This window comes from Phodopus roborovskii, unplaced genomic scaffold (assembly GCF_943737965.1).
Source record: "Phodopus roborovskii unplaced genomic scaffold, PHOROB, whole genome shotgun sequence".
NCBI lineage: Eukaryota > Metazoa > Chordata > Mammalia > Rodentia > Cricetidae > Phodopus > Phodopus roborovskii.
Window position 1 is genome coordinate 34,571,173 of NW_026126407.1, and position 26,153 is coordinate 34,597,325.

At 43.3% G+C, this 26,153-nt stretch overlaps 1 protein-coding gene across 1 annotated transcript; it reads right to left on the minus strand.

Moving 5' to 3' along the window:
- Positions 1-2,246: 2,246 nt before the first annotated feature.
- On the minus strand, positions 2,247-13,296 carry Il12b (interleukin 12B). Its single transcript, XM_051181561.1, has 6 exons — positions 13,209-13,296; positions 8,333-8,608; positions 6,986-7,103; positions 5,036-5,253; positions 3,748-3,896; positions 2,247-2,381 (listed from the first exon to the last, which is right to left on the minus strand). The coding sequence occupies exons 1-6, from the start codon at positions 13,294-13,296 to the stop codon at positions 2,247-2,249; spliced, it is 984 nt and encodes a 327-aa protein (XP_051037518.1).
- Between the last annotated feature and the right edge of the window lie 12,857 nt (positions 13,297-26,153).

Consider the following 26,153-nt stretch of genomic DNA (forward strand, 5'->3'; position numbering starts at 1 on the left):
CTTGAGTTTTCTTACCCTGCTTCCCCTTCACGATGGACTCCAATAAACCCTTTCCTCCCCAAATTGCTTTTGATTGTGGTGGTTTATCACAGCAGTATAAAGCAAACTTAGACAAGTGGGGAGGAGTCAGAGTATCATTTCAGGATTGATGAAGAGGGCACAGTGCAATTTTGTGCCCCAGTGGAATCCCTGCTGGGAGCTCAGCAAGGTGCCAATGCTGGAAATACTATAAAAAGAAAGAGTGACTCTGTACAACTGGAAATGAAATCACTTCAAGGAGAAGCAGTTCTTAGAGGATGGGGCTGGGGAGGGGCACACGTTGGTGTGTGTGTGGGAGAGGATGCACCCAAACAGGCTTGGAAATGGAATGCATAAGTAGCTGAGAAAGTACAAAACCATAACTGCAAAGAGGAGTTTTTATTCATTTGCTCTCACAAGACATAAATAAATAAATTAATAAATAAATAAGTAAATAAACAAAGACAATCACTACAAGAAACATACATGGTCATTATGTAGCAATAGTACATTTGTGGCATGATGGATCCTGTCTGGTCATAGCTGCCACCTTAGGTTCACTCAGGTTCTCCATCAGGCTGATGAGACAGTTATTCTGCATGGCTTCCTTTGCATCCATTTGTATGGCTATTATGGCACTCTGGATTTTATGTTCTTTAGACATAAACTATACTTCCTCTCAAATTCCCAGAGCTCCTTTTCTTCTTTTTATGAGTGTTGGAGGTGGGGACTGCAAAGGAGGTAACCAGCTAATTCTCCCCATACCCTTTCTCCTCCCTTTTCTTCTTGAGGTAGTATACCAGGTAGTCCAGGCTGGCCTTGAACTTGTTATGCAGATGAGGATGATGTTGAACTTCTGAATTTTCTGCCTCTATTTCCCCAGTGCTAGGATTAAGGTGTGTACCATCATGCATGCTTAGTTTATATAGTGCTGAGGACCAAACCAGGGCTTTGTGAATGCCAGACAAGCAGTCTACCATCTGAGCTATATTCCCCCAAACCTGGATTTTAAAATCCTTTTAAATGTAGGTACCCAAAGTCTAATAGAAGCACAGGTGGTCCTTGTTTCTTATCAATACCACTACTAGGAAGTGGCCATTGATGTTGGAACCAGCACTAATTTCTTCAGAGTCCCTTCATAACGTTTCCATGTCTCCAGGTAACCCCGGTGTCCTCACTGGTCACAAATACACAACACTACTTGTGTCAGAATATTATGTTCTTATTGGTTGTCACAAAAGCCAATGCACCAGTGCAGCCTTGGATGAAAAAGTTGTTGAAAAAGATAACAAGTTCACACTTTGCATAATAGGGCCTGTCCCTGTGGGTTAGCCCATGAGGACATGAAATATTCAATACATCTTGGTATATAAATGTTAAATACAGAAATAAATTAATAAATACATAAATTACTTAAATATTTAAATAATACAAGGCCAAGTAGAGTGTTAAAATATCTATACATAAATTAGCTCATTGTCTCAGTGGGCATTTAACATTTAAATGTAGAAATACAGCAAAGGTATCGTTATGAATCTAAAAAGCTGGAAAAAGCCAACCAAGTAGAAAATAGCTTTGAGGGTCTCTTCCATCAAAAGTTTAAACTTTTCTTTCTTCATGTCTTCCATTTTCTTCCTCTTTCACAGTTGCATCCTGGGACTGGACCCTGTAAAGGAATGTGGGTAAGCATGCATACTCAGAACTATAGCCTTTTATTTCTCAGCACGCATTCTCCTCAGCCATTGATCTTGGAGTTTCCATGTGAGAAGGCACAGCCCTTCCTTACAGGGCTAAGAATTTAGATACTCTCATGCTTGCCAGGGACTCTCTTGAGAGATTTTTCTTAAAAGGACATATGATTGGGCCATTTCCTTATTAAAATCACTTCAGTGGTCTGGAACCCCTAGGACACGGTTCTACCTTCTGTCCACTCCCAAGTCCTCCTGACGTTGACTCCTGGTTTCCTCACAGTCTGGACTCCCTTGTATTTCTCTACACAAGGATAGGGTCTATGCCTGTTTTCTTTATTGCAATGTCAGTGGGCCCCAGGACAGTGCCTGAAGAACTAACATGGGCATCAAATTAATATCTGGCAATGAACAAATGTGTTTCAGGTATCCCTATGCTAGGAACTCCATCCCCTTTCCTCACAAGCTTCCTCCCCATTGCTGTCCTCCATCAGGACCACTGAATGTGCAGGTGTGGCTGGGATTCATGGCCCTGCTCACCTAACTGCAGGGCACCGATACCCATTTGCTCCATGATGAATTGTAGTAGTGATCTTGAGCTCGCACACAGACCTCCGCATCTTTGTGGCATCGGATTTTGGCAGAGGTCTTGTCTACAAATAAGGGCTCATTTTTCTGAAAAGGAGAGGAAACGTAAGGGCTTTAGGCAAGACAAGGCAGGCTGGCATGTTCCTGCAGCACATGACCTCCTTAAACATAGTGTTGTCTTAGGATGCTGTCCTTGCACCACCTGCTGGCAGAAGCTGTAAACACAGGCATGTGTGGGACTCCCATCCTGCCCCCATGCCAGGGTTATAGGCATTACACTCAGCTTTTACATAGTTTCTGGGAGTTAGAATCCAGGGAAGCACTTAACTGACTCATGCATCTTCCCGGGCCTTACTTTTCTATTTAGTAAACTCCAATAGAAATGACTTGCTCCACCTTCTGTCTCTCCAAATAGCAGCCTTGTCTAAGGCTCCATGGGCAATGACTTCAGAATGAGGCTAATAATGGTGGGGCCAACCTTTCTTAGCTGTCCTCTGGCTGTCCAGAAATACCCTCTCCTGTGCCTGTCAGTTTACAAGTGTGACTTCAAATCCTGGCAGTGCTACTAAACAGCTGTGGTGCTTCAGGAATACGTCTTTGGCTCTCTGTAGCTCTCCTTATTTATGAACGGGGCCCATTATAATGACTGCCTCTAAGAATTGCAGCAGGTTAATGCGTCATTTATGTAGAAATGCCTAGAAAGCTTCTAACAAGTAGAAAGCACTCAACATTAAACAGTTCAAATCCCTTTTGAAATCACCTCATTTTCTGCTCCTGCTTTTAGAGAGTGATTGAATCTCTGAGCTGGATTGTCACCACATTCTAAATGCTACTTGGGAAAAAAGCCTTTGATTTGTGGCCTTACAGGCTCTGTAAAACTGTCCCCAAAACCTTGTAAGTTATCACTGTGTTAAGGACCAGAGGGCTGGAAAGTCATGTTAGCCTGTATAAGTGCAGGCACCTTGCTTAGTGAAATAACTGCCCTGCATATTAGACAAATAGGAAGTACCCATACTGGATGAGACACAGAACCAGTGTTCTAGCATTTATTATATTCTCTCAGCTGACATAATCATTTTAGGCTCCTAGAACCCAGGTCTCCATATCATTGACAGTTTTAGTTGAGGATTGATCCTCAACTGTCCTGGAGGAATTGGGGTGGTTGGGGTCACAAACTTTGCGTCCAGCAGACTGATATGGGGTATTGGTTCTGTCACTGCTCCAACTGGATGAACCAGGACAAGTCATAGCCTCTCTGAGCTTCACTGTCCTCTGTTGAGAGGTGACAGTAATACTTGCTGCCTTTGGGTCTTCATGTGGGTTGTGTGTGATACACACCGAGAGTACAGTTCTAGTCCCGTAACAAGTGCCTGGTTGTTAGGATCATCACGTTGTCCCCAACGCAGGCTGCATAAATCCAACCTGTGCACACCCCACCTGCACTCCATCTTACCTTTTCTCTCTTGCAATGGACCTGAACATGGAACTTGAGGGAGAAGTAGGAATGGGGAGTGCTCCAGGAGTCAGGATACTCCCAGGATAATTCCACATGAGAGCCCCTCAAAGGCTTCAGCTTCAGGTTTTTGGGTGGGTCCGGTTTGACTGCAGAAGAGGAAAAACATCTTTTATTATCCTGCCGGGCTTTGGAGCCTGGGTTTAGCCTTCTGATCTTGGAGGATGGCTACTTCCACCTTTGAGTCTCTACAGCGTCTCCACTTCTCTGATCAGCTGGGAAGCACCTGTGAGGCACCTCTGCTGAGGATGAAGGTCATTGGCCACATCCTGTTTTTGAACATTTTCTTCCCTGCACAGACTGGCAGGCCCTGATAGTTGAGTTGTTCTGGTTAATAAAGACTTGTACCTGGGCTCTACAGTGGGCTTGCCCTCCCCTCTTTGCACTAAGTATGTAGTGACCCAAGACTCATAGTCTATCAGGTGTCATTACTGGGTTATGTCTGAGGATACAGCAAGCATCATGATCTTGAGGTGGCACTTTATTCTAGATGGAGAGACATCTCTGGAGTATGCTCCAGTTTAGGAAGCCTAGCTCCATTCCGCACAATGGCTGTATTTTTCCTGATAGATTCTTCACAATTATCTTTCATAGTTTTGTCAATACTATGGATAGTAATAATGTAAAAACCATACAACCAACATCTTTGCTTTAGGCCTCTGTCAAATGTCATCTCCTCAGAGGTACCATCCTGGCCATCCCTTGTGAACAAGACCCACCCCTACCAACTACAGAGTTTCTGCAAATTCTGCATCAAGTTCAGGATTACCATTTCATGAATATGTGGTAAAGGAAACAAGAAATGGCAAACTCTCTGTCTGTCCATTTAGAAGTAGCTGTCCAAGGGAATTTATAGCTATACACATATATGTGGATGCTAAAGAAAAACGAGTTATGAAAACTGCAATGGGTAGGGAAGTCCTGGTCACAGTGTAGATAACCCAGTGACTCTCATATTCATCATTCTATCTACCTGGGTAGCAGATTAGACATGTCACAAAATGCCTGCTACATGAGGGAGATCAGGGTCTGGGCTGCCAGTAGTGAGACTGGAGATCTGAGGAAAGGTGGCTTAATCTTTCAGTTTCCTTCTCTGCAAAATGCAGACAACAGTGTCTATATCATCCTTTCAGGAGGTGCAGAATGAAAGAGACTGCAGGTTAATCCTATACCCCATGTGGCAAACAGCATCTTTCTTCCCAGGCACGTGCTCCCACACAAAACTCACTGATGTCCCTGATGAAGAAGCCGGTGCTGTAGTTCTCGTATTTATACTTGTGCTGTGCTTCCATCACCAGCTCAATGGGCAAGGTCTCCTCAGCAGATGGGCAGGTGATGTCCTCCTGGCAGGCCACCGAGTACTTCTTATAGTCCCTTCGGTCCACTGTGACCTTTTCTGCAGACAGAGATGCTGCTCCACATGTCACTGCCCGGGAATCAGAGGAGCTGATGGCCAAGACAGAAATTGTTCTGTTATAGATCAGAGAGCAAGTGCCAGTCTGTGTAGCTGGTTAGATTTATCCTCTGGGGTTAAAAACAACCCCCCCCCAAACTAGCCCTTTCCAGAAGAGACTAAAACTTACATCTTTGGCCTAAATGAACCTTTGTTTCAATGCAAGAGAGCCTACTTAAACCCCCTTATTGAAAATCTAATTTTCCTCTATTTCATTCATAAGATCAATAGGCACTAATTATAAAGAATTAAAATGACAAAGATGGGCCAGGCAGTGGTGGTGCACACCTTTAATCCCAGCACTGGGGAGGCAGAGGGAGGTGGATCTTTGTGAGTTCGAGGCCAGCATGGTCTATAGAGCTAGTTGCAGGACAAGCTTCAAAGCTACACAGAGAAATCCTATCTCAAAAAACAAACAAACAAACAACAACAAAACAAAACAAAATGACAATATAAAGAAAATATACATGCCTCTGCCATACCCATTTTAACTCAAATCTGAGTCCCAGATATAAATATTACAGCTTTCTAGAGTTTTTCAAAGAATATTCAAGATAACCATACACACACACACACACACACATATGCACACACACACACACACACATATATATACATATATATATATTTATCTGTATTTTAGCATGACTTTTAAAAAAATAGAAAACTATATACACATGATTTTGTAACCATCTTATTTTTTTCCTCTCTGACAGTATTGTGGGGGGTTCTCTAAGCAGAACATATAAGTTGGGTTATTCTTTTCAATAAATGCATATTAATGCTCCATTTGAGCATTCTTTTGCTAATTATGCAAAATATCCCAGAGTCCCTTATCCATGTACAGTGTCTTCATGAACCTGTACAATAATTTCTCTAGAAAAAAATGTATTTGCATGTCTAATGTTTGTTTGTTTTGTTTTTAAGCACATAGAGGTCTGGCATGTCACTATATGGTAGGTACCCTGCAATATATTTGGGTCTACTTAGGGGCCACTTTTACCAGCTCAGAAAATTCTCACATGAGCCGCAAAGACTCTGATGTCACCCTGAACCATTATTTTCCATAGTTATGTCTAAGTCATAGCAAATTCATTAAAGGTAGGGAAGTGAGTCTCCAATTTACTTATTTAAACTGTAGTAGAGCCAGGGTGTTTACTCCACACAGTACAGGGAGATAGCTGAAGTCATTGGCAGCACAGTCTGACACACCAGCTCTGCAGCCCAGAAGGAACGGTTTCTTAGAGAAAGCCCAAAAGTGCTGGACAAACTGAACTTCAGAATAGTGGTACTGGGGGGCAGGGCAGAGAGAAGTTGAAAAGGCTCCAGGAAGATTTCAGAAGGTCTCAGAAGCTTCTGGAATCTGCTTCAGGATTTCTGAGAGCGAGGTCCTAGAGCACTTGTTTCTGTTTTTGGCACAAGGTAGAATTTTGGCAAGTTATTTGTAGCTATGAGTTCTTTTTAATATCTCCCCATGGCGCGTGAGCCTTAATGAAATGCTGCCAGGCAATTTGGATGAGTGAATTCAAACTCACCTGACAACTATTCTCAGAAGGCCAGCTTAAAGCTCCACTTTACTTCCTTAGGCAAACGGAGAGAAAGTGAAAAGAAAATATAGAATCGCCTTTGCTGTCCAGTATTGTTCACCGACAATCCACAGTCTGTCCTCAGTTTCTTTGTGAACTAAGTCTAGCAAAGTGTGAGGGACCAGAGCCACTCCCTTACCTACTGCTGCTCTTGATGCTGAACTTCAAATCAGTGCTGATTGCTGTCAGCCACCAGCAGGTGAACCGTCCGGAGTAATTTGCTGCCTCACATTTCAGGAAGGTCTTATTTTTAGGATCTGCATGGCGGCGGGGGGGACAAAAACAAAAACAAAAACACCTCAATATATAGGAGTTTTCTTTTAGTCAAGAAAGATTAGGGTTTAATTTTTTTTTTAATTGTGAATGAATCACAGACCACTAAATGGTACAAGGGTGGTTTTTGTTTTTGAAACAAGGTCTCATTTAGCTTGGACTGACAATCTAGAAGGATCTAGAACTCCTTATCCTCCTCTAAAGTGCTGACAATAGGTATAAACCACACCATTCAGCCAGATGTAGTTGGTTTTTTTTTTTTTTTTTTTCTTTTTGTGGCGCTGAGGATTGAACACAGGGTCTTGCACATGCTGGGCAAGCATTCTACCACTACACTACGAGACACTCCTGGTATTCTTCCATCAACTTCATTGGAAAAAGCTGCTCTGCTGGCACATATTTCAGCACAGACTGGTAATATCTGGATAGGGTGTGCCTTCTGTAAAGTGTGATATACTGCACACACTTTGCATCCATTGGACAGAAATACTCATTTTTTTTCCAAGTTGTCACTCCAGTACTGAGTTATCAACTGAGCACACTGGCTAACTTTTAACAGATAACCAATAATATTACTGTTGCTCAAAGAAAACTTGAGAACTTGCATTGAGAAAGACAACTAAACTTTCTCAGTATAAGATATTAATGGCCAAGAGCCCAAGAATTCCAGGAAAGCCAAGGGAAATGGGAATTCTAGGGTTTATGGTTACCTGCACTATGTCCTGCCTTTTCATCTTTTAATGTTTTTATTTCTTGGGAGGGGCAAATGGGCTCTGAAGAGAGTGAAGCTGGCAAAGTTGCTCTGCAAGCATAAGGACCCAAGTTCAGTTCCTAGTTAGGGAAGAATGCCAGGAGTGATGTCATGTATTTGTACTCTCAGAGATGGGAAGGCAGAGACAGGAAGTTCTCTGGGTGTCACTGGCCAGCCAGTCCAGTTTATTGGTGAGCTGTGGGCCAATGATTGTTATTTTTCAAGAGAGATGGGAAGCATTTCCGAGGGTAATGCCCAAAGTCTTTCTTTGGCTTTGACACACATATGTGCCTGTACACATATACACACATGGGTACACACATGTACACACACACACTCTCTCTCTCTCTCTCTCTCTCTCACACACACACACACACACACACACACACACACACACTCTACTTTTTTTTTTTTAATGAGGAGAGGTAGAAGGAAAGATACTATCCCAGGGAATGGAATTACCTTTCTGGTCCTTTAAAATATCAGTGGACCAAATTCCATTTTCCCTCTTGTGAAGCAGCAGTCTCGAGTGACTCAGAGTCTCGCCTCCTCTGTGGCAGGTGTATTGGCCAGCATCTGAAAACTCTTTGACTTGGATGGTCAGGGTTTTCCCAGAGCCTACAACTTCACTGCTCTTGTCTGAGGTCCAGATGATATTATCTTCTTCAGGAGTGTCACAGGTGAGGACCACTCTTTCTCCAGGGGCACCAGGGGACCAGTCCACCTCTACAACATAAACTGGAGAGGACCATCAGTGAAGACCTGAATGGTCAGCTTCATGAACTCTGGAACTAGGTTCCATTCACTGTCTTGGCAACCTCACTGCCTGGGCACATCATTGCTCACAAGAGTTTTGTAAATGTTTGCTGAGATGGTCTTAGGGCATGGAGCCCTGTCTGGTCTCAAAGTCATAGAACAGAGAAACAAATTTAAGGCTGATACTAAGTCATTAACTGGCAGATGGCCTACAACAATTAATCTCTGATTAGCAGGCACATGAGGAAAACCTTAAAACATAAAGTTGGAAACACCACAAGATTCATGGTTAGAGGTTGGGGAATGAAGGTACAGTGGGGTGGGGAATAAACTTCCAGTTGCAATTCACAGGGAATATGGCCAGGTATAGTGCTGAGCAGAGTAACACAGTGACTTAAAGTGTAGGTATGGAGAAAGACACACCAGGAAAGCTGTATCCTCTAATTGGATTTTGGGTAAGGTACTGAATCACAAGGAGACTTGGAATCCTTGCAAGATGATGGGAACAATAGTGCCTATGCATGTAGATTTGGCTGTGAGGAGAGATGGGGGAAAAAGTGTGCACTTAAGCACAGTAACTACAACATAACTCTGTACTAGTTTCATCATCATCATCATTATCATCATCATCATCACCACCACCACTACCACTATCATCTGCTGACCAAACAGTCAGGCAAATGCACTGAAAAACTCTTAAAAATTATCCAGGAAGATTGAAGGTGTTAGTTCCTTCTGCATGAACCTCATCAGTGGAGACTGTCATTAGCTTTGGAGCCTGTCCTGGAACTTGCTCTGTAGACCGGACTGGCCTCAAACTCATAGAGATCAGCCTGCGTCTGCCTCCTGAGTGCTGGGATTAAAGGTGTGCACCACTACCTCCCCAACATTAGTTGCCTTTTTTTAAAGAGCTAATTTATAACAGTATGGGTAAATAGATGATCGTTTACTCACTTTTTGAAGGAAGGTGCTGACACCAAAGAGCTAAGCAAGGTCCCATCAGGTGTGGAGTGTAACAAAAGCTATATATCAGATCTTTTGTCTCCTGTGCTATGCAATGGGTTTCTAATGCCATTTTCTAAATGAGCCCCCAGGAATGGCTCCATAAGGTATTTTGGAGAGTGCCAGATCAAAGCTTCATCCATCTGGTTATCCACATATCTCTTATTGATTGAAAGAGTAGCTTAATGCAGTGGTTCTCAAAGCTCCCAACTTATGGCATCAGCATCACCAGGAAACTCATCCACAATCCGTGTTCTTGGTTGCTGAGTCAGAAGTGTTGGGATGGCCATAGTGGCCCAATTGGTAAGTCTAGATTATCTTGGTGTCTGATTAAATATGGAATCCACAGTGGTGAGGAGCTGGGGATTTGGAATGGTGCAGCCATGGATCAGATCCAGCCAAAGGCCTTAAGAAAGCCTTGGGTGTGGGAAGGGACTTTAAGCTTAGTGTTATCATCTTACTTTAGAGAATTTCACTTAGAAGCCCAGGCTGACCTCAAACTTGGATCAGTCTTCTTGCCTTGACCTACTAAGTTCAGGGATTATAGGCATGAATCACCATGCCTGGCTATGATGTCATTATTTTTAAAATGAAAGTAAAATATTAGTGCTTTCTTTAGAAGGTGACATATAAACTAATTGGTATGCAAGCTTAAGACAGCACCCTTAAGTGCCTTGTGAATGGTGGCTTTGTGATTGCCATTCACACATAAAGCATTGTGAAATGCAAAGCTTTTGCTTCACATCGGTGGGATTTGTAGCCTCTGAATGGGAAGCTAAGATAAGAGGTAAAAATCACTTGAGGCCAGACTCTGGAAATCATTAGCCTGCTATGACACCAAACCACAGGAACCTTTGGCTTTCTCCAGTTTCTCTTTGTCCTCCAGGCAAGTGAGCAGCACTGAAGCTTACTTTCCTGTTAGAAGTGGGACCCAGAAATACTAGAAAACCTTGGCCTAAGGGCAGAAAAAGAACTTTCTGGGGATGTTGGAAGCAGAGACCAGGCATCTGCTGGGCTGCAGGCTTACACTGTGACCCCATCACAAGCCTTCTCTGTGTGTCTCACCATTGATTTTCTGAAACTTCTGTGGTTTACCAGTCAGATGTGATGATGATGAAGGAGTTAGCTCTGCCAGGGCCTCAGTTTCTTCTTAAGAACTCAAAAATACCCAGGTTGTAGATCTGGCCATGGCAATGGCTTCACTTAGGAAAGGGTCCAAAATTCTATTGGGATGGGTGGCCAGATTTCTTGAAATTATTACTTTTAAAACAGCATTTAATTTTTTGCCGCATGCATGTGTGTGTGTGTGTGTGTGTGTGTGTGTGTGTGTGTGTGTGTACATGTGCCATAGCTCATGTCTGGAGATCAGAGGGCAGTTTGGAGAGAATGGCCCTATCCTTCTACCATGTAGATCATAGTGATCAAGTTTAGGTTGTCAGACTTGGCAGCAAGCACCCTTACCTGATAAGTCATTTTCTAGCTCCTGCGACTCTTCAGAATGAAAACATTGACCTCAGTTTTTTAAGGTGCCAATTTTGGTATTGTACTGTCTGGGTTCTCAAAATATTATCTCTAAACATCAGCCAAGAAATCTTTTCATTTTTAATTTATGCTCATTTCCTCTTTATGGGCCCAGGAAAGAGTTGCTTCTTACCCTCTTTGGAAAATCTTCTAGCACTTAAACATATAGGCTCTGAAGTGAGACTAAATTGGGATCAAGTCCTGTACCACCCTTCGTGGGCAAGTTACTTAATCTTTTGAGCTTAAGTTTTCAAAATCTGTAAAATGGAATACCAATAGCTCCTAATTTATATGGTTACTGTGAAATTAAATGAGGTTCTATGTTCAATAAATATTAAATATTACTATAGTACATGCAGTGGTTTGAAAGAAAATGACCCCCAAAGGGAGTGGTACAATTAGGAGGTGTGGCTTTGTTGGAGGAAATGTTTTGCTGTGGGAGTGAGCTTTTAGGTCTCCTTTGCTTAAGCTATATTCAGTGTGGTAGACAGTTTTCTTCCTTTTGCCTATGGATCAAGATGTAGGACTCTCAGCTACTTCTCTAGCACCATGTTTGCCTGCACGCTGCCATGGCCATGTCTCACCATGGTTATAATGGACTGAACCGCTGAACTGTAAATAAGCCACCCCAGTGGAATGTTTTCCTTTATAAGAGTTGCTGTGGTCATAGTGTCTCTTCACAACAATAGAAACCATAACTAAGACAGTACAGCTATAAAAGCAGAAATTTTTATGGTCTCTCTCTTTCTCTCTCTCTCTCTCCTCTCGTCTATTCCTCCCTTGACTCAGTCTTCCCACAAGTAAACACTGAGCTTAACTGGAATCCAGATGCAGAGAGGGAGGACAAGACCAGGCTACAGAAACACACAGAGACAGCTGACCTGAACAAGGAGGAGCTAATGGGCCCCCAGACTGATAGCTGGGAATCCAGCATTAGACTGACTCAGACCCCCTTGAACATGGGTCTCAGTTAAAAGACCTGGGAAGTCTAAGGGACCTCTGACAGTGGAACCAGGATGTATCCCTGGTGCACAAAAGGACTTTGGGAGCACATTCCCCATGGAGGGATACTCCCTTAACCTAGAGGCAGGAGGGAGGGGCCTAGACCCTACTCCAAATGACTTGACAGATTTAGATGACCTCTCCTGGAAGGCATCACCCTACATATGGAGTGGGGAGGGGGAATGGGATGGGAGGGTGGGGGGGACATAGGAGGATGGGAGAGAGGAAGAGAGGGAGGGGGAACTGGGATCGATACGTAAAATAAGAAAAATAAAAAAAATTAAAAAAGTAAGTGCAGAAATTACCAACATTATTACATTGGACTTATGAAACATTTGAGATTCTTTTATGCACATCATAGGACTGAGCTGATGGACATTTGCTAAGTGTAAAACAGTACAAGGACATTCCTTGCTATCCCAACACTATTACTCTGATAATAATCTTATTGATATTGGGACAATGAAAATTCAGAGACTTTGTTTTAATCAATAGGGCTTGCTAATATTTATGTTCATTTTACTGATTCATTAATGTATTCAATAGCCCAAGTGGTCAATGCCAAAACAGAGGCCATGAGATGATCCAGCTCAAGGTTTCAGAATCAATCCCTGGCAGAACCATGTTTTGAACCCAAATTAATGCTGATCCCAAAGTGGTGAGAGGAAAACGATCAGAGCACCCACTGAGAGGATGATGGAGTGTGGAGGAGCAGGGGAAGGCAAAAGACAACCTTGCTAGTTTTAAAATTCTCTACTAGAGATTTTCAGTTGTTTGAAAGAGTCGCTTTCTAGTATTACAGGCAAAGGTCATATCCACTATGCCATCACAGTCCACCCAGAAGCTCTTTTCCTATCGTCCAACATGAAATCCAAACAAGGCAGAGACCAACCCCAGAGAAGGAAGAAGGGAGGATAGCCCTGCACCTTCCCCAAGGAAAGGCTTTCCTGAGGAGACCCCGTGTGCGGCTGTCCCCTTCGGTCTCCTTTCCCAGCAGCTACCTTGAGCTCAGGCTTAGAACCTGGAGCTCTGTAGAAAATAAGGCAAAATTGCTTACCATCTTTCTCCAGCTCCCATATGGCCATGAGCGGAGACGCCAGCAGAACCACAGCAAACCAGGAGATGGTCAGCTTCTGGTGACACATCTGAGTGGAGAAGCAGGAGGAAGAGAAGGAGGAAAGGGAAGGAAGAAGTGGGGAAATGGGACAGAGAGTGTCAACCGTTGTCCAGTTAACCAAGCCCACACTTCCCCTGCCTTCTGACTATTGCCTTTCCTCTTTCTTTTCCACACTGGCAGCCTAGTAGGATTATAGGAGGTCCATTCTATCTCTGGGGGAAAACATCTCCAAAATGGCGAACCATAGGCTACCAGGAACTGAAAGAATCCCAGGGCCCAGACATCTGATACTACTTTGTTTTTAAAACAAGCTAATGTATGTGTGCATTAGCACATGTGGAGGTCAGAGGACAACTTTTGGGAGTTGACTCTTTCCTTGCACTATGGGTTCAGGGCTCACACTCAGGTAGGTCATCAGCCTTGTGCAGCAAGACATTTTACTTGCTCACTTTGTCAACTCCCTTCTCCCTTCCTTCTTTTTTTGAGACACACTCTTAGCTCTGGCTGTCCTGAAACTCATTCTGTAAGGTTGGCCTTAAACCCATAGAGATCCCTCTGCCTCTGCCTCCTGAGTGCTGGGATTAAAGATGTGCATCATCTCACCTGGTCCAGAAACATAAGCTTAGAGATGGAACATGGCTTCCTGGACCCAATTCAGCACTTACTTAGTTCTGACTGTAGTATTAATATAACACCCAAAGAGCATTGAACAGAGTGAGAAAAAGTCTTCACATACACACTGCTTTCCAGAACCAATACTGCTGCGCTACAAATACTTAATCAGACAGTTTGAGCTCTGTCTCCCCTCTCCTTGAGAAGCTGTATCATTCATTGCCCAGTGTTTAGAATGCACTGGGATGCCCTAGGCTAAAAGATCAGGTTAGGTGTGGGAAAAGAAATGCACTGGTAAACTTTCAAGTTTTGGCAAGAATCTGTAGTGGCTTAGGCTTCTAAAACCTAGGCAGAAATCACTCCAAATTCTAAAATAGCTCTCACCCTCATAACAAAACTCAGCATTTCATAAGCTTGAGTGTATGGTATAACCCAGACTTACTAAGACTACTGAGTTTCAACCCAGAATATATGATTTAACATGTCTTGAAGGTTTCAGAAGCTGAGGCTTCTGGTCCATGGAACACATTATAAAGCAAACGTGTCAGTCAGTGTTTAAGGTCCAGAACTCCTACAAATCAAGGTGTTTTTCTGGCAGAAGACCACCATGAAATATTGAAGGAGATAAATCAGCCACCACCTTGTATTGAAACCCAGTCTAGATTAACACCCAGTGTTAGCAGAAGTCTTTCAACTGTGAAGTTTATACCTCACTCATTAATGTGGTTGAGGTAATTAGTGTCTAATTAATTCCCTTTGGAAACACCTCCCTCTATCTTGGAGAATGTTACCATCTGGCAGGGACAAGTTTTGAGAGACCTCAGGTTTAATCCATATGAATTAAGGCTTAAATATTCCAAACAAATAGCTTAAAAATGAGCATGTACTGGTTCGAGATCATGGTTTTGTCAGAACTACTGCTAACCTTTGTGGACCTTGCTATGTTCTCTCTTTCCTTACAGATATCATCAATGACAGAGACAGGGCCAGACACCAGGCCTTGTCCAGGTCCAGGTTATCATACAGACAAACATTAGCTGAAATGGGCACTGGTTGGTACATGCACAGGCTTGGGAGTCAGGCAGATGAGGACTTGGATTTTGGCCCTACTACTCAGTAGCTGTGTGGTGTCAGTCTTGTTCCTCTGAGCCCTACTCTCTTTACCTAGAAAAGGATATAGTAAAGGGTTATGTGGCCTTAAAGGGCTGTGAGGTGTGCGGTGAGATGGTATAGTATAACAGGCAACTGATGGCTTGTTATCTTGTACCAGCAGAAGAACTAGGGGGATATTTGAAATCCATTTTGCTTTGAATACAGAGGGTTTAAAAATAAAAATCGGCTAGGCTATAGAGAGATGCCCAGGGAAGGTGGTGCAATTATACATGGCTATAAAACCCAGATGGCAGCACTCTGGGAATGGAAAAAAAAAAAGCAGAGATTCCTGGCATCTCCTGGTGATCTCTTCATATGCTTTCAGCACAGGGATTTTCCCCTTTGGCTACATGCCAAGCATTTCGTCTGTGGGCCTCAAATGCATTTGAGCATCACACGTGAAGCATATTTCAGGTTGAAAGGAGTCCTGGCAATGGTCCAAGGAATAGTCTCCATCCCAGCATTACCTACATCTTAGATCATAGAATACCAGCAGAGGAGAGAGATGGTGCTGAGTCACCTGTTAAGCAAACCCACACAAGTAAAAGGGGTTCAGGATGGTGACTGAGGTTTGTCTTTCTGTCTGAGCAGCAAACACCGGGCCACTTTATCCCTTTCACTCCACAATTCTTCCACATGGTAAGTTTTTGATGATTCAGTGGTTTTTGTTTGTTTGTTTTAACCTGATTTCATTGGTTTTCTAAACTCTTGAAATTTTTGTACAAAGGACGCAGGAACCTTGGGTTAGACAGTCCAGCTTCCTAGAGTATGCAAATGCTCCTAAGCACTGCTGCCAACCTGGGCACAGGACACCTGAGTGGACATTCCCTTTTGCAAGTTTCATTCTGTCATTGTTTTTTTTTTTTTTTAATTCAAAGAGACATAGCATTTAAAAGTAAGAATGCTCAGAAACAAAAACAAACAAACAATACACAATACAGATGGCCTGAGTGGCATGGGCAAAGGGCCGTGGTTCCAGAGTCAGGCAGACCTCTCTTTGATCCTTCTTAGTTATGTGACCCTGACAAGTTGTACCTTATACAAGTTAAACCTTATACTCCTAGACTGTAAAATAGGAACCCTATCAGGATAGGAGTTTATGAAACAATCCATAGAAAGTATCAGCTTGATCCCCAAATGAAACCAGGACCCCAAATACCTAGTCTTCTGCTTACTTACTGCTATGGCAATAATTTGGTTAAATCTTAATAACTATTCCCCCCCATACTGAGGCCTGATGGCAGAATTCACGTCTGTCTTGCCTTCTACCCAGAGCCTAGTCTAAAGGGAGTCCATGGATAATTGGTGCAATAATCACAACATTTCAGATTTTAGCAGAACAAGCCTTGGAGGCAACCTAACCACATCTTGAAACACTGCTTGAACACACTCAGCCACCAGCTGAGACATAGTGGTCGGTGTGTAAAAATGTGATGTCAATCTGACCCCTCTGGTGACCCTGGCTTTACCTGGGCAAGCAGAAGAAATCAGCTCGTGAAGATGGGTTTTGTCCCTTTTCTCCCAGCTTTTTAGAACCCTTTAGAAAGGAGTTTTGAACATGGCTGAGGCTTTTCTGTTTCGAAGAGGTGGTGAAGTTAGTCAAAACCCCACAAGAACCACAGAACCTAGCCAGTCAGTTTGACTTTCACAGCTGACTCTCTAACCCAAGAGAGGGAGGGAAGCAAGTGTGACATTCAGTTATGAGTCTAGTAACTGTAAGGAGTGCAGGAAAGGCTTTAAAAAGTTTTCTCTAGAAAGGCAAGAACAGAACTTAACTATACTCTGTAAGAGACGGGAATTAGCACTTAAGAACGAACACATGTGTGGATGTGTCTATATAGACAAAGCAGACCTGTCTATCAGATACACATCTGTTTACAAGGTTTAACACACATTAATAGTTCAATAGTTCATTTTTTTGAGACAGTGTCTCAAACTCATCATATAGGTAAAGCTGGCCTTAAACCCCCAAATTTGTTCATTCTGCCTCCACCTCCCAAATTTTGGGGTTACTGGAGTGAACCATCCCCTCTGTAATTAGCTAACTGTTTAAATGAACATTTGAAACCTTTTCCCACAAAGTATCTAGTTTTCACCAGCAGGCAAGCCAGCAGTGATGTTTTCCACACCCTCTTACTCCCACTCCCATGCTGCCTGGTTCAGGGGTAGCATAGTCACTGGAGTCTGTACCTCCATAGCCCTTAGGCTCAGAGAATTAGTGGCAGAGAACAGGGGAGAACTCACCTTGCTTGGCTAGAGACTGCCTGGTCTGTGTGCCTCGACCACTGTTCCTTCTGCAGCTGCTGTTGCTCCTAGAGCTTTATATACTCTACTCCTACAGAACTTTCTGATGGAAACCCAAACTAGAAACTGACTAGTCCCAGTTGCAACACTGAAAACTAGTGTCAAAACATTTTGGGGAATTTTAAGAAGTTCTCTCCGCCCCCCCCCACCTCTGTGTGCATCCATCACACAGAGGGAATATAGACATTGAAATCCCAGGTAAGAGGAAATGAATTTTGGGTGTGGAAAAAGGAAGGAGACAAATGCTAATTTCTGTTTACATCATGCCCAAGGTGAATAGAGGCAGAGATGGCCAACCTCCCCAGCTTTCCACAGACTGGGGAAAAGAAGGTCATGTCCCTCAACTGAGTTCATGATTAATAGCACAGTCAAACGATGAGGTGCTGCGGGTCCAAAGAATAGTCTACAATTCCGAAGTCAAGGTAGATGAGATGACTGGCAAAGAGCCTAGTATGTCTGGGCCAGCTTTCCCTATTAACGTCTGCGTTCAGAAGCTATTGGCACCTGTTTGGCTCGATGCACACACACCCCTCCACCTCTGTTATCTGTATTTAGACGCAACCCTGGGGAGGTGGACAAATAATAAGATTCACTGTGTATTGAGGCATCTTCTATGCTCATAGGTCCTTACTTATTGACCGATGATAACAGGAGCTGAAGAAACCACAGGCAAACTTACAGATGACTGATGCCATACTCAAAAGTCTCCTTTTTGGATACCAAGACTATATAATTTCATTAATTACATGCCTGTGGTCCTAGAAACCCTGTGCAATTTCTCTTCTTGAAGAATTTAAAATTGCAAAGAGGCTTCCTCATTTGTGCTCAAAACCCTGGTTCTTGGGTATCTAGTTCACAGACAGATGTGGACCGCTCTCAAAGATGCCGATAGAGGGCGCCTCGGCGAAGACATCTTCGCAGTTGGGACGCACTAAGCTGCTTCTCCATTCCTGTCCCAGGCATGGGTCCCCGCAGCCTGGGAAGTTCCTAGGGCTGAAGCTGGACCCGGTCAGGTTTCGGGCGGTGCAGATTTCCGGGCTAACTTTCTTCGAAGTGTCAGCCTGCCTAGGGGGAAAAACGGGAAACTTGGGTGAGAACTGCGGAGCTTCCCAGCTGCAAACTTCCTCCCTCCTGCAGCGTAGCTGCAATCCCTCTGGTTCTGACTGGCTTCAGGCTGAGGGTGGAGACATCATCATAGCAAGGTAGGTAGCTAATGGCTTCCCTAAACTTTGAATACTAGGCTTCGAGTGGAACTGGTTTTTGATACAAGATAATTCTTAGCTGAACAAACTAGGTTTCATTGATTATTGGTTGTGCTGTGCTGTGGTGTGTGTGTGTGTGTGTGTGTGTGTGTGTGTGTGTGTGTGTGTGTGTGTGTTTCTCAACTGACAGGGAAGGGACTTTCTGTGGTTTCTGAATTTGATTGTAACAATAAATATTTAATTATGTAACAACTTGGGTGTGCGTGTGTATCTGTCTGAAATAGAGTTAGAAATGACCCCAACTAATCTAATCACTAGAGGGTACTGAAATGACATGGGACCATTTAGGGTGATTGCATCACCTTAGCTGAGCCCTCACACCCTGCCCCTGTAGATATACACAAACATGAGCTAAGAACCCCCCCCACACAGATGACTAATATTTTATGCATGTGTTCATAAGAACATCTTCAAAATTTTGGAGACATATGATTGATAACATAAAATCTTAGTTAAAAAAAAAAAAAGTGTGCCAGTTATGGCAAAGCTCTGAGGGCAGCCATAGATAGTCTCTATGACTGAGAGTGCTGGTCAGACTGATCCTACATGCAAAGCTCAGGGTGATTTCTGCCCATCTCACCCAAGAAGAGATGGGTAACGCATTAGATCATGGTCTCTGGACTCTCTGAGAACTGGATCCATCACCTTCTTGGCAAGCTACCTAACCTCACTGAGCCTCACAGCTGCAGTGCAGGTTTAGTAAGTGTCCTCTGAGTCTAGATCAGCTGTGAAGATGAAAGCGATTTCATGGTGTGCACCAAGCAAAGAAGTCTGGGGCCTTAGCCCTATCTATCTATCTATCTATCTATCTATCTATCTATCTATCTATCTATCTATCATCTCACTCTATCTTTGGAGGGCTTTAGGTCTCACAGGACAAGGTCAAATAAGGCCAGAGGAATAGAAGACACAAGGGTGTGATGTGAGGAGTAACAGTGGGGCTCCCAAGCAGACTTCTTCATGAAGCTGCTTGGCTGTGGTTGAGCTCATTTGGCTTGGAGCCTCCAGGCAGCTAAGACAAGATAAACTTGACCTTATCCCACGAGCCTATTTTGATTGGCTTAGCTAACCCACAAGGGAAATAGTTCTCAAAGTCTATCTGTATATGACAACAAAACTCAACTTGCTAGCCCTCAAATTAGGAGACTCATTCAGAATAACTGGGCTCTCCCTTTGAACAAGGGTACTAATGCATTGGGTAGTTTTCTATGTGGGTACCACAACTGACATTTTGAGACATTCCACACATCTAGGTCCCGTTGACTGACATCTGTTGCCTCACTCATTTTTGGACATTTTACAAAAGATGATGCTAACCGACACCAATTGATCTGATTTCTTTGAAGAGATCTGTCAGCTCTTCCAAGATCACATGTAGATCCAGACCCCATGGGCCCCTGGTGCTCTCCCATAGGAGAGGGAGGCCTGGTGACACAGAGCAGGCATGCCAAGCTATCAGGCCAATAGCACAGAGATTAGGCTGTGGCAGGACCCCACCTCCCCTTGTAGCTGAGAATCATTGGAAGAATATTTGAACCCAAAACCCTCTTCCCTTACCAGAAGATGGTTATAAGCTTCTAGTATACATGTCAAATACAGTATAAGTCATGTATGCTATAAAGCATTAGTGTTTAGACAATGCAAAGCAAGACATGCATCCATGGTATTCTAAAAAAATCCAGAATCATAATACACCTTAAATAAGAAGCTGAAGCTCTGATATAGAGATTCCTAGAAGTAGACATTACCAAGGTTTTGGTGTGTGTTCCTCTAGAACTGCTTGAACTCCTTGTATATATTTATATATTTGGCTGTCTAAGTGGGATCTCATTATATGCATGATCCTGAAAATTCCTTTTATATGCAGTGGGTGAGAACTGGACAGGCTTGAGTTATATCAAAATCCAAGTTTCAAATGTAGGTCCAAGAGTTTTCTTGAACATAGACCTTCCACATATTAGTCAAGTGGTAGCACTGTCACATCCACAGTCCTACAGTAGCCTATAGTGTATCCATGGCTAATAGTCTTTTACTGGAAGTCAATGGAATAAATTCCACATCTGGATCAGTTAGAGACTTGGGGCTTCCAAATAGATTCTTTTTACAGATAGCTTTGTGGTTCCAGATAACAGACTATCCAGAATGACATTCAGGGATTGTGGTGTGTGTGTGTATGTATGTATGTATGTATGTATGTATGTATGTATGTATGTATGTATAGATAGATAGATGATAGACAGATATATAGATGATAGATAGAATATGAGAGACCTGTGTATCTCTCTTAAGAGCAAAGTTGTCTTAGAAGCTCCCATGGCCTTTCTTCCAGTTGGCCAACATAACCCAAGCTTACTGAGGAGAATGTTTTACAGTCACTCAAAGTTGGATTTTCTCTTGAGCTGGGCATAGAGTCCTAATCCCAGAGGAATGGGTATGCCAACTAGGTGGCAATAGGTGAGCAATGGGTAGTAATAGGTGTTGGCTAGGTAAACCTGATGGTTAGTGCTAACACGAAATGAAGAAATAGGGTGATTGGACAATGAGAAATAAGGCTTCCTCCTCAACCCATCCACTTACAGGAGATGTGTCTGCCCTAAGGCTATGATTGCTATCCCACTGCCTCCTTACAGACATAGATGCTGTCACAGGGAAAACATCAAGAGTGTATGTGTCAATCTGTGACTGGATGATTCTTGTGTGTGTGTGTGTGTGTGTGTGTATTTTATGGCTTCCTATTTTCCCCCAGATGTCTATAATGAGCTTATAAGACTCTTTTAAAAATATTTGATTTTTGTGTATGTGTGTATGTGTTGTTTGTGTACATTCATGTGTGCATGCATACATGTGTACAAATGCAGACATGTATGGAAGCCAGAGTTGATGTTGGATTGCTTCCTTAATGTCTCTTCACCTTAGTGTTTCTTAAAAATCTAAATCATATTTTAGTGTGTGTGTGTGTGTGTGTGTGTGTGTGTGTGTGTGTGAGAGAGAGAGAAAGAGAGAGAGATGCACACTTGTGTAAACAACAGACTGGAATTGGTTGTCTCCTACTATGTGGCTCCCAGAGACTGAACTCAAGTTGTTAGGCTTAGAGGTAGGCACCTTTCCCCACTGAGCCATGTCATTAGCCTACCATCTTACCTTTTGAACCTGGGGCTGACCAGTTTGGCTGGCCTGGCTGGCTAGCGAGCCTCAGGATCCTCCTGTTGCCACCACCTCAGTACTACAATTACTGGCACATTTTGATGTGCCAAGTTTTAGATAGGATCTTGCGATCAAATCCAGTTCTTCATGCTTGCATGACAAGCTCTCTTTATACAAAGAGGCATCTCCCTAGTCCCACATGTCACTTTCCTTATTGGACAAAATATCTGAAAGAAGAGGCGGATGGGGTCATGTAGAAAGGGTAGTAATTAGGAATTTAGACTTTAGATGCAGACCTAGGTCAGATCATGATTCTACTGCAAATGCAATTGAGTGCACTCTCGCATATAACATTTCCTGCCATACAAGTCACCAGGTTGTTACTGAGATGCACAGGGGTGAGGAGAAGCATGTGTTGCCCCTATGAGCTCACTTGGGGTTCTCACATGTCCTTCAAGCATATGTCGGCCCCTTTAATGCTTTGAATAACATGTAGAATTAGCTTCATTCTTAAAGAGATAAAGATGCCTTTAAACCAACCTCCTCCCCAACAGCGACTCTGAGGTCATTTCTGCCTGGTCATACTTCCTCTCTCAGCTCATGAGAGGAAGGCAGAGGGTGTAGAATGAAGCCAGGACTGTTTCATCATTCCAGTGGTCACCTGGGCCTGCTCAACTGGACTGACTGCAGGGTAATGTAGATGCTCCAAATGGACATGGCAGTGTGCATGTGGAAACCCAGTGATTCCCTCTCTAGGTTAATCCTAGTGAAAGGAATGGGTGTAATGAGAACCGGAAGGAATTGGGTGTGTCCTAGGCTTTCCACCTGCTGAGGTGTAGAAATGCCTTACTAGGGAGGTATCTGGGAACAGCTGGTCTGGTTAGAAAAAGGCAAAGTCAGCAGGTGGATGGGGCTGGTCTGGGGTGTATGGGAATGGGTGGGAGTGGGGAGTGGGGAATGGCCTCTCCTGGATTGTCTGGAGTTCTCCTTTCTACTTCTCCCCCACACAACAAACTCTGATTAAATAGTCAGGTGTGTGCCTGTGTTTATGGGATGTTAAACCACCATCCAACAGAGTACTTCACTCTCCTGGGGTGCAGAGGATTCTCCAGGGCAGAGCTGATTTCACCCCAAATCAGGGCCTGCAATATAAACATCTCTTGAGACTAGTGACACAGGACACACAGCTCAGTCTGCTTTCTGAGATTAAATAAAGTCTCATTTAATAAGTGGGACATTACGGCATATTGTTCTGAAAAAAATCTTATTTATCTGTATTATTATTCTTCTTCTCTTTTTAAATGTTTATTATCATCATCATTGCTGTCATCATCACCTATGTCATCATCATCACCATCATCATCATTGTGGTTCTAAATTCAAGGTCTTATACACACTAGGCAAGGACTCTGCCACTACATTCCAAGCCTCCTTAAGTTTTATTTTGAGACAGTCTCATTATATATTTGAAGTGGGCCTTGCATTCTCAGACTGGGTTTGAACTTCAGTTTCTCCTGCCTCTACCTCTGTAATAGCTGGGATAACAAGCAATTGCCATCACAACAGCATCTTTCTTCTTCTCCTTCTCCTTCTTCTTTTTGATAACTTATTACGTGGTATCTTCATTTATTCTTAAGGGCACTTTCACAGAGAGCTACTGCCTTAACTTGACTGTTAAAACCAATTGGCATACATTTTATTCATGTTGCTTTCTTTAGTAAGAAAAAGATACCCCTCTTAGATCTTGGGTGATGGAAAAGTCATGAAACTTAGGCACCATCACCAGGAGGTTCCACTTAGCTGGCGCTGTTAAGGAGGCATGGAAGTTAAAGAAACTCAAGATGAGGTACAGCGTGACCAGTCACCAACAAATTTAGTCTGTAGTGTTAATGCACTGATGGTTTCTGTTTGTTTGGTTTCTCCAATACAGGGAGGGATACCGGGGTTTTCTATGGAGCTCGGTGTGCTTGGTGTGTGAACAACGATGAAGATCGTGGGAGGATATGTGGGAATCCTAGGGAGGCTGGAGAAATTTTGCAAAAAGGAAATTTCATGTCCTCAAGTCCCATCAGGAGGCAGCGAGGTATTCAGACACTGGGGCTGGATCTGCCTTGCGTTTGGCTTCCTGCTTATTCCAACACTCAGGTGCTCATAGAAAAATGACCTCAACTCTCTCATCATCTGTTTCCTGCTGTGTAAAATGAGACTCAGATCATCTTTACCTCAGGGAACAGATAGAAGAGTCAAGTTGTGTTTCATGTAGAAGGTGAGTTAATACATATTAGCTCTTACTGAGATTAAATAACATAAAATTGCATGCAGTGCAATGAATCTATAATGTCAATACAGTGGCTTTTTTGTTTGGTTTCATTGATGCTGGGTATTTCTGTGTAGCTCAGGCTAGCCTCAAACTCTTCATCCTCCTGCCGCAGCCTCCTCATTTTGGCTCTATCTGGTTATCTGTTAACTAATTGCTTGTTTTTAGGTTGATAATTTTAGTGATTACTTGCTCTGTGTTGGAGAAGGAGTACTGTATGCTAAGAACACTAGGGCACCACACAGAGGAAGTGAGCCTGCGCTATGAGGGTTTGGCATTGTGCTTTAGAAGCACACAGCTCTTTGGAGGATGTGGTCAGGGAAGCCCTGAAGAGGCGGCTAAGCTGAAGTATTTGGATGAGAAAACCCAATAGCTAGCTTTCTCAAGTATGCTTCCCACAGACCCGGACACTAGTGTGTGAGCCTTGTGGGCATTTTCTCACCCAGTCCTCACAATCCAGCCATGACTAGATACAGTCCTGCTCACTTTACATTTGAGGAAGCAGAGGCTCAGATCATAAAATCAGCCTGCCGTGGAAAATGTAGCAAGCCAATAGGGAAGCTGGAACTGTTACACATCTGGTATTTGAGTCCCTCAGTGCCATCTGTCACACAAGGCCATCCTTTGTTATGCTAATAAAACAGAAAGAGGGCAGGTAGGAAGAACAGGCATTGTCCTTAGCTAATCCATGCACAGAAGGGTTAAGGACTAAGTGGCTTTCTGAGATGTAGGAATTCAAGAAACAGGAGGTGGAGACAGTTGGGGAGGGCAACAGAAAACAGGAGGGGAGAATGTTGTTTGAGACATTTATGAGAATGAGGGCTGGGAGAGATGGCTCAGCCATTAAACACTAGGCTCACAACCCAAAATATAAGAGAATGAGGTCCAGGAAAGGGGAACTGTAGTCTGGTGTGAGCAGGTGACAAATGGTGCATATGTTTTCTCCCATGGTAGAGGATAATCATGTGGCCTTTCTTCTTTGCAACCATCAGCAACTCTGGGCCCTGGGGCTACCCAGGTACTAATGAAAAGATACCAGGGTGCATTGGGCTTCTTATATATAAAACCCAAAAAAGGTCTGATTGAAAAGGAGCACAACGGGTTGAAAGGGTGGAGCTGGAGTCCAGCAAGCACTCCCACCTCTGTGGCCACAGACAAGTGATCTAAATGAATTGACAACAGTTCAGCACTGTCCACCTGGGCAATCAAAGTCCCACAGCTGAGTCTTTTTGATTCTAGTCAAGACTGAGGCCTGTAACACAGATGGGCCAGGAAATCACTTACTAATACCATTTTTTGTACCAAGCCTTGCATTCTGAAATTAGCAAAAGTCACATGACTGTCAGTTTCTGAGTCAGAAACTTTCCCTAAAAATGGCTGGGGGAACTCAGGGATCAGACCTTGAAGGTCATCCTAATCCCAGTAGCTTGTATCTTGCCAGATAGTGCCTAGAGCTTAACAGTTAGGCCTCCATAACAGCCCATTCCAGGCAAGAACATGGAGAAGTTAGAGCAAAGTAGTAACTTGCAGCATGCCCACCGAGGGCAGGGCACAATTGGAATTCTCCCTTTCAAGCCCCACCCTGAACTATCATTTTATTTAAAAAATTTTGATGCTAATGATCAGAACCAAAGTTCACACATTCAAGACAAAAGCTCTACCATTCATCTATTCTTTAGCCCTAAGAGTTACTTAGGGGGTAAAGTGAAGACATGGCTGCTTCAAGGTAGGTTGAGGGGAATGAAGGGAAGATGTTTATTGTAGATATGAGGGAGAGTACAGTCAGAGGCTGAGAGAGCCTGGAGGCCAGTATGCTAATAGACAACATAGTAGCCATTTATCCTGAGCTTTTGGGCCTGACACCTGATTGTGTACCCAACACTGTCAGTGAGTACAGCCAAGAGTAGAGTAGTAATAAATCCCTTTCTTTTTAGGGAGCTAAGCATGAACCATAAGCCCTCTGTATCCATAGATTCCCCCCTCATAAATTCAACCAACCTCTGAGTGTTGAATTATAGTGCGTGGGAATAGTATAGATCACATCATAGAAAAAGACAGCATCCACGTGCAGACATTTTTGAGTGGTCCTTTATT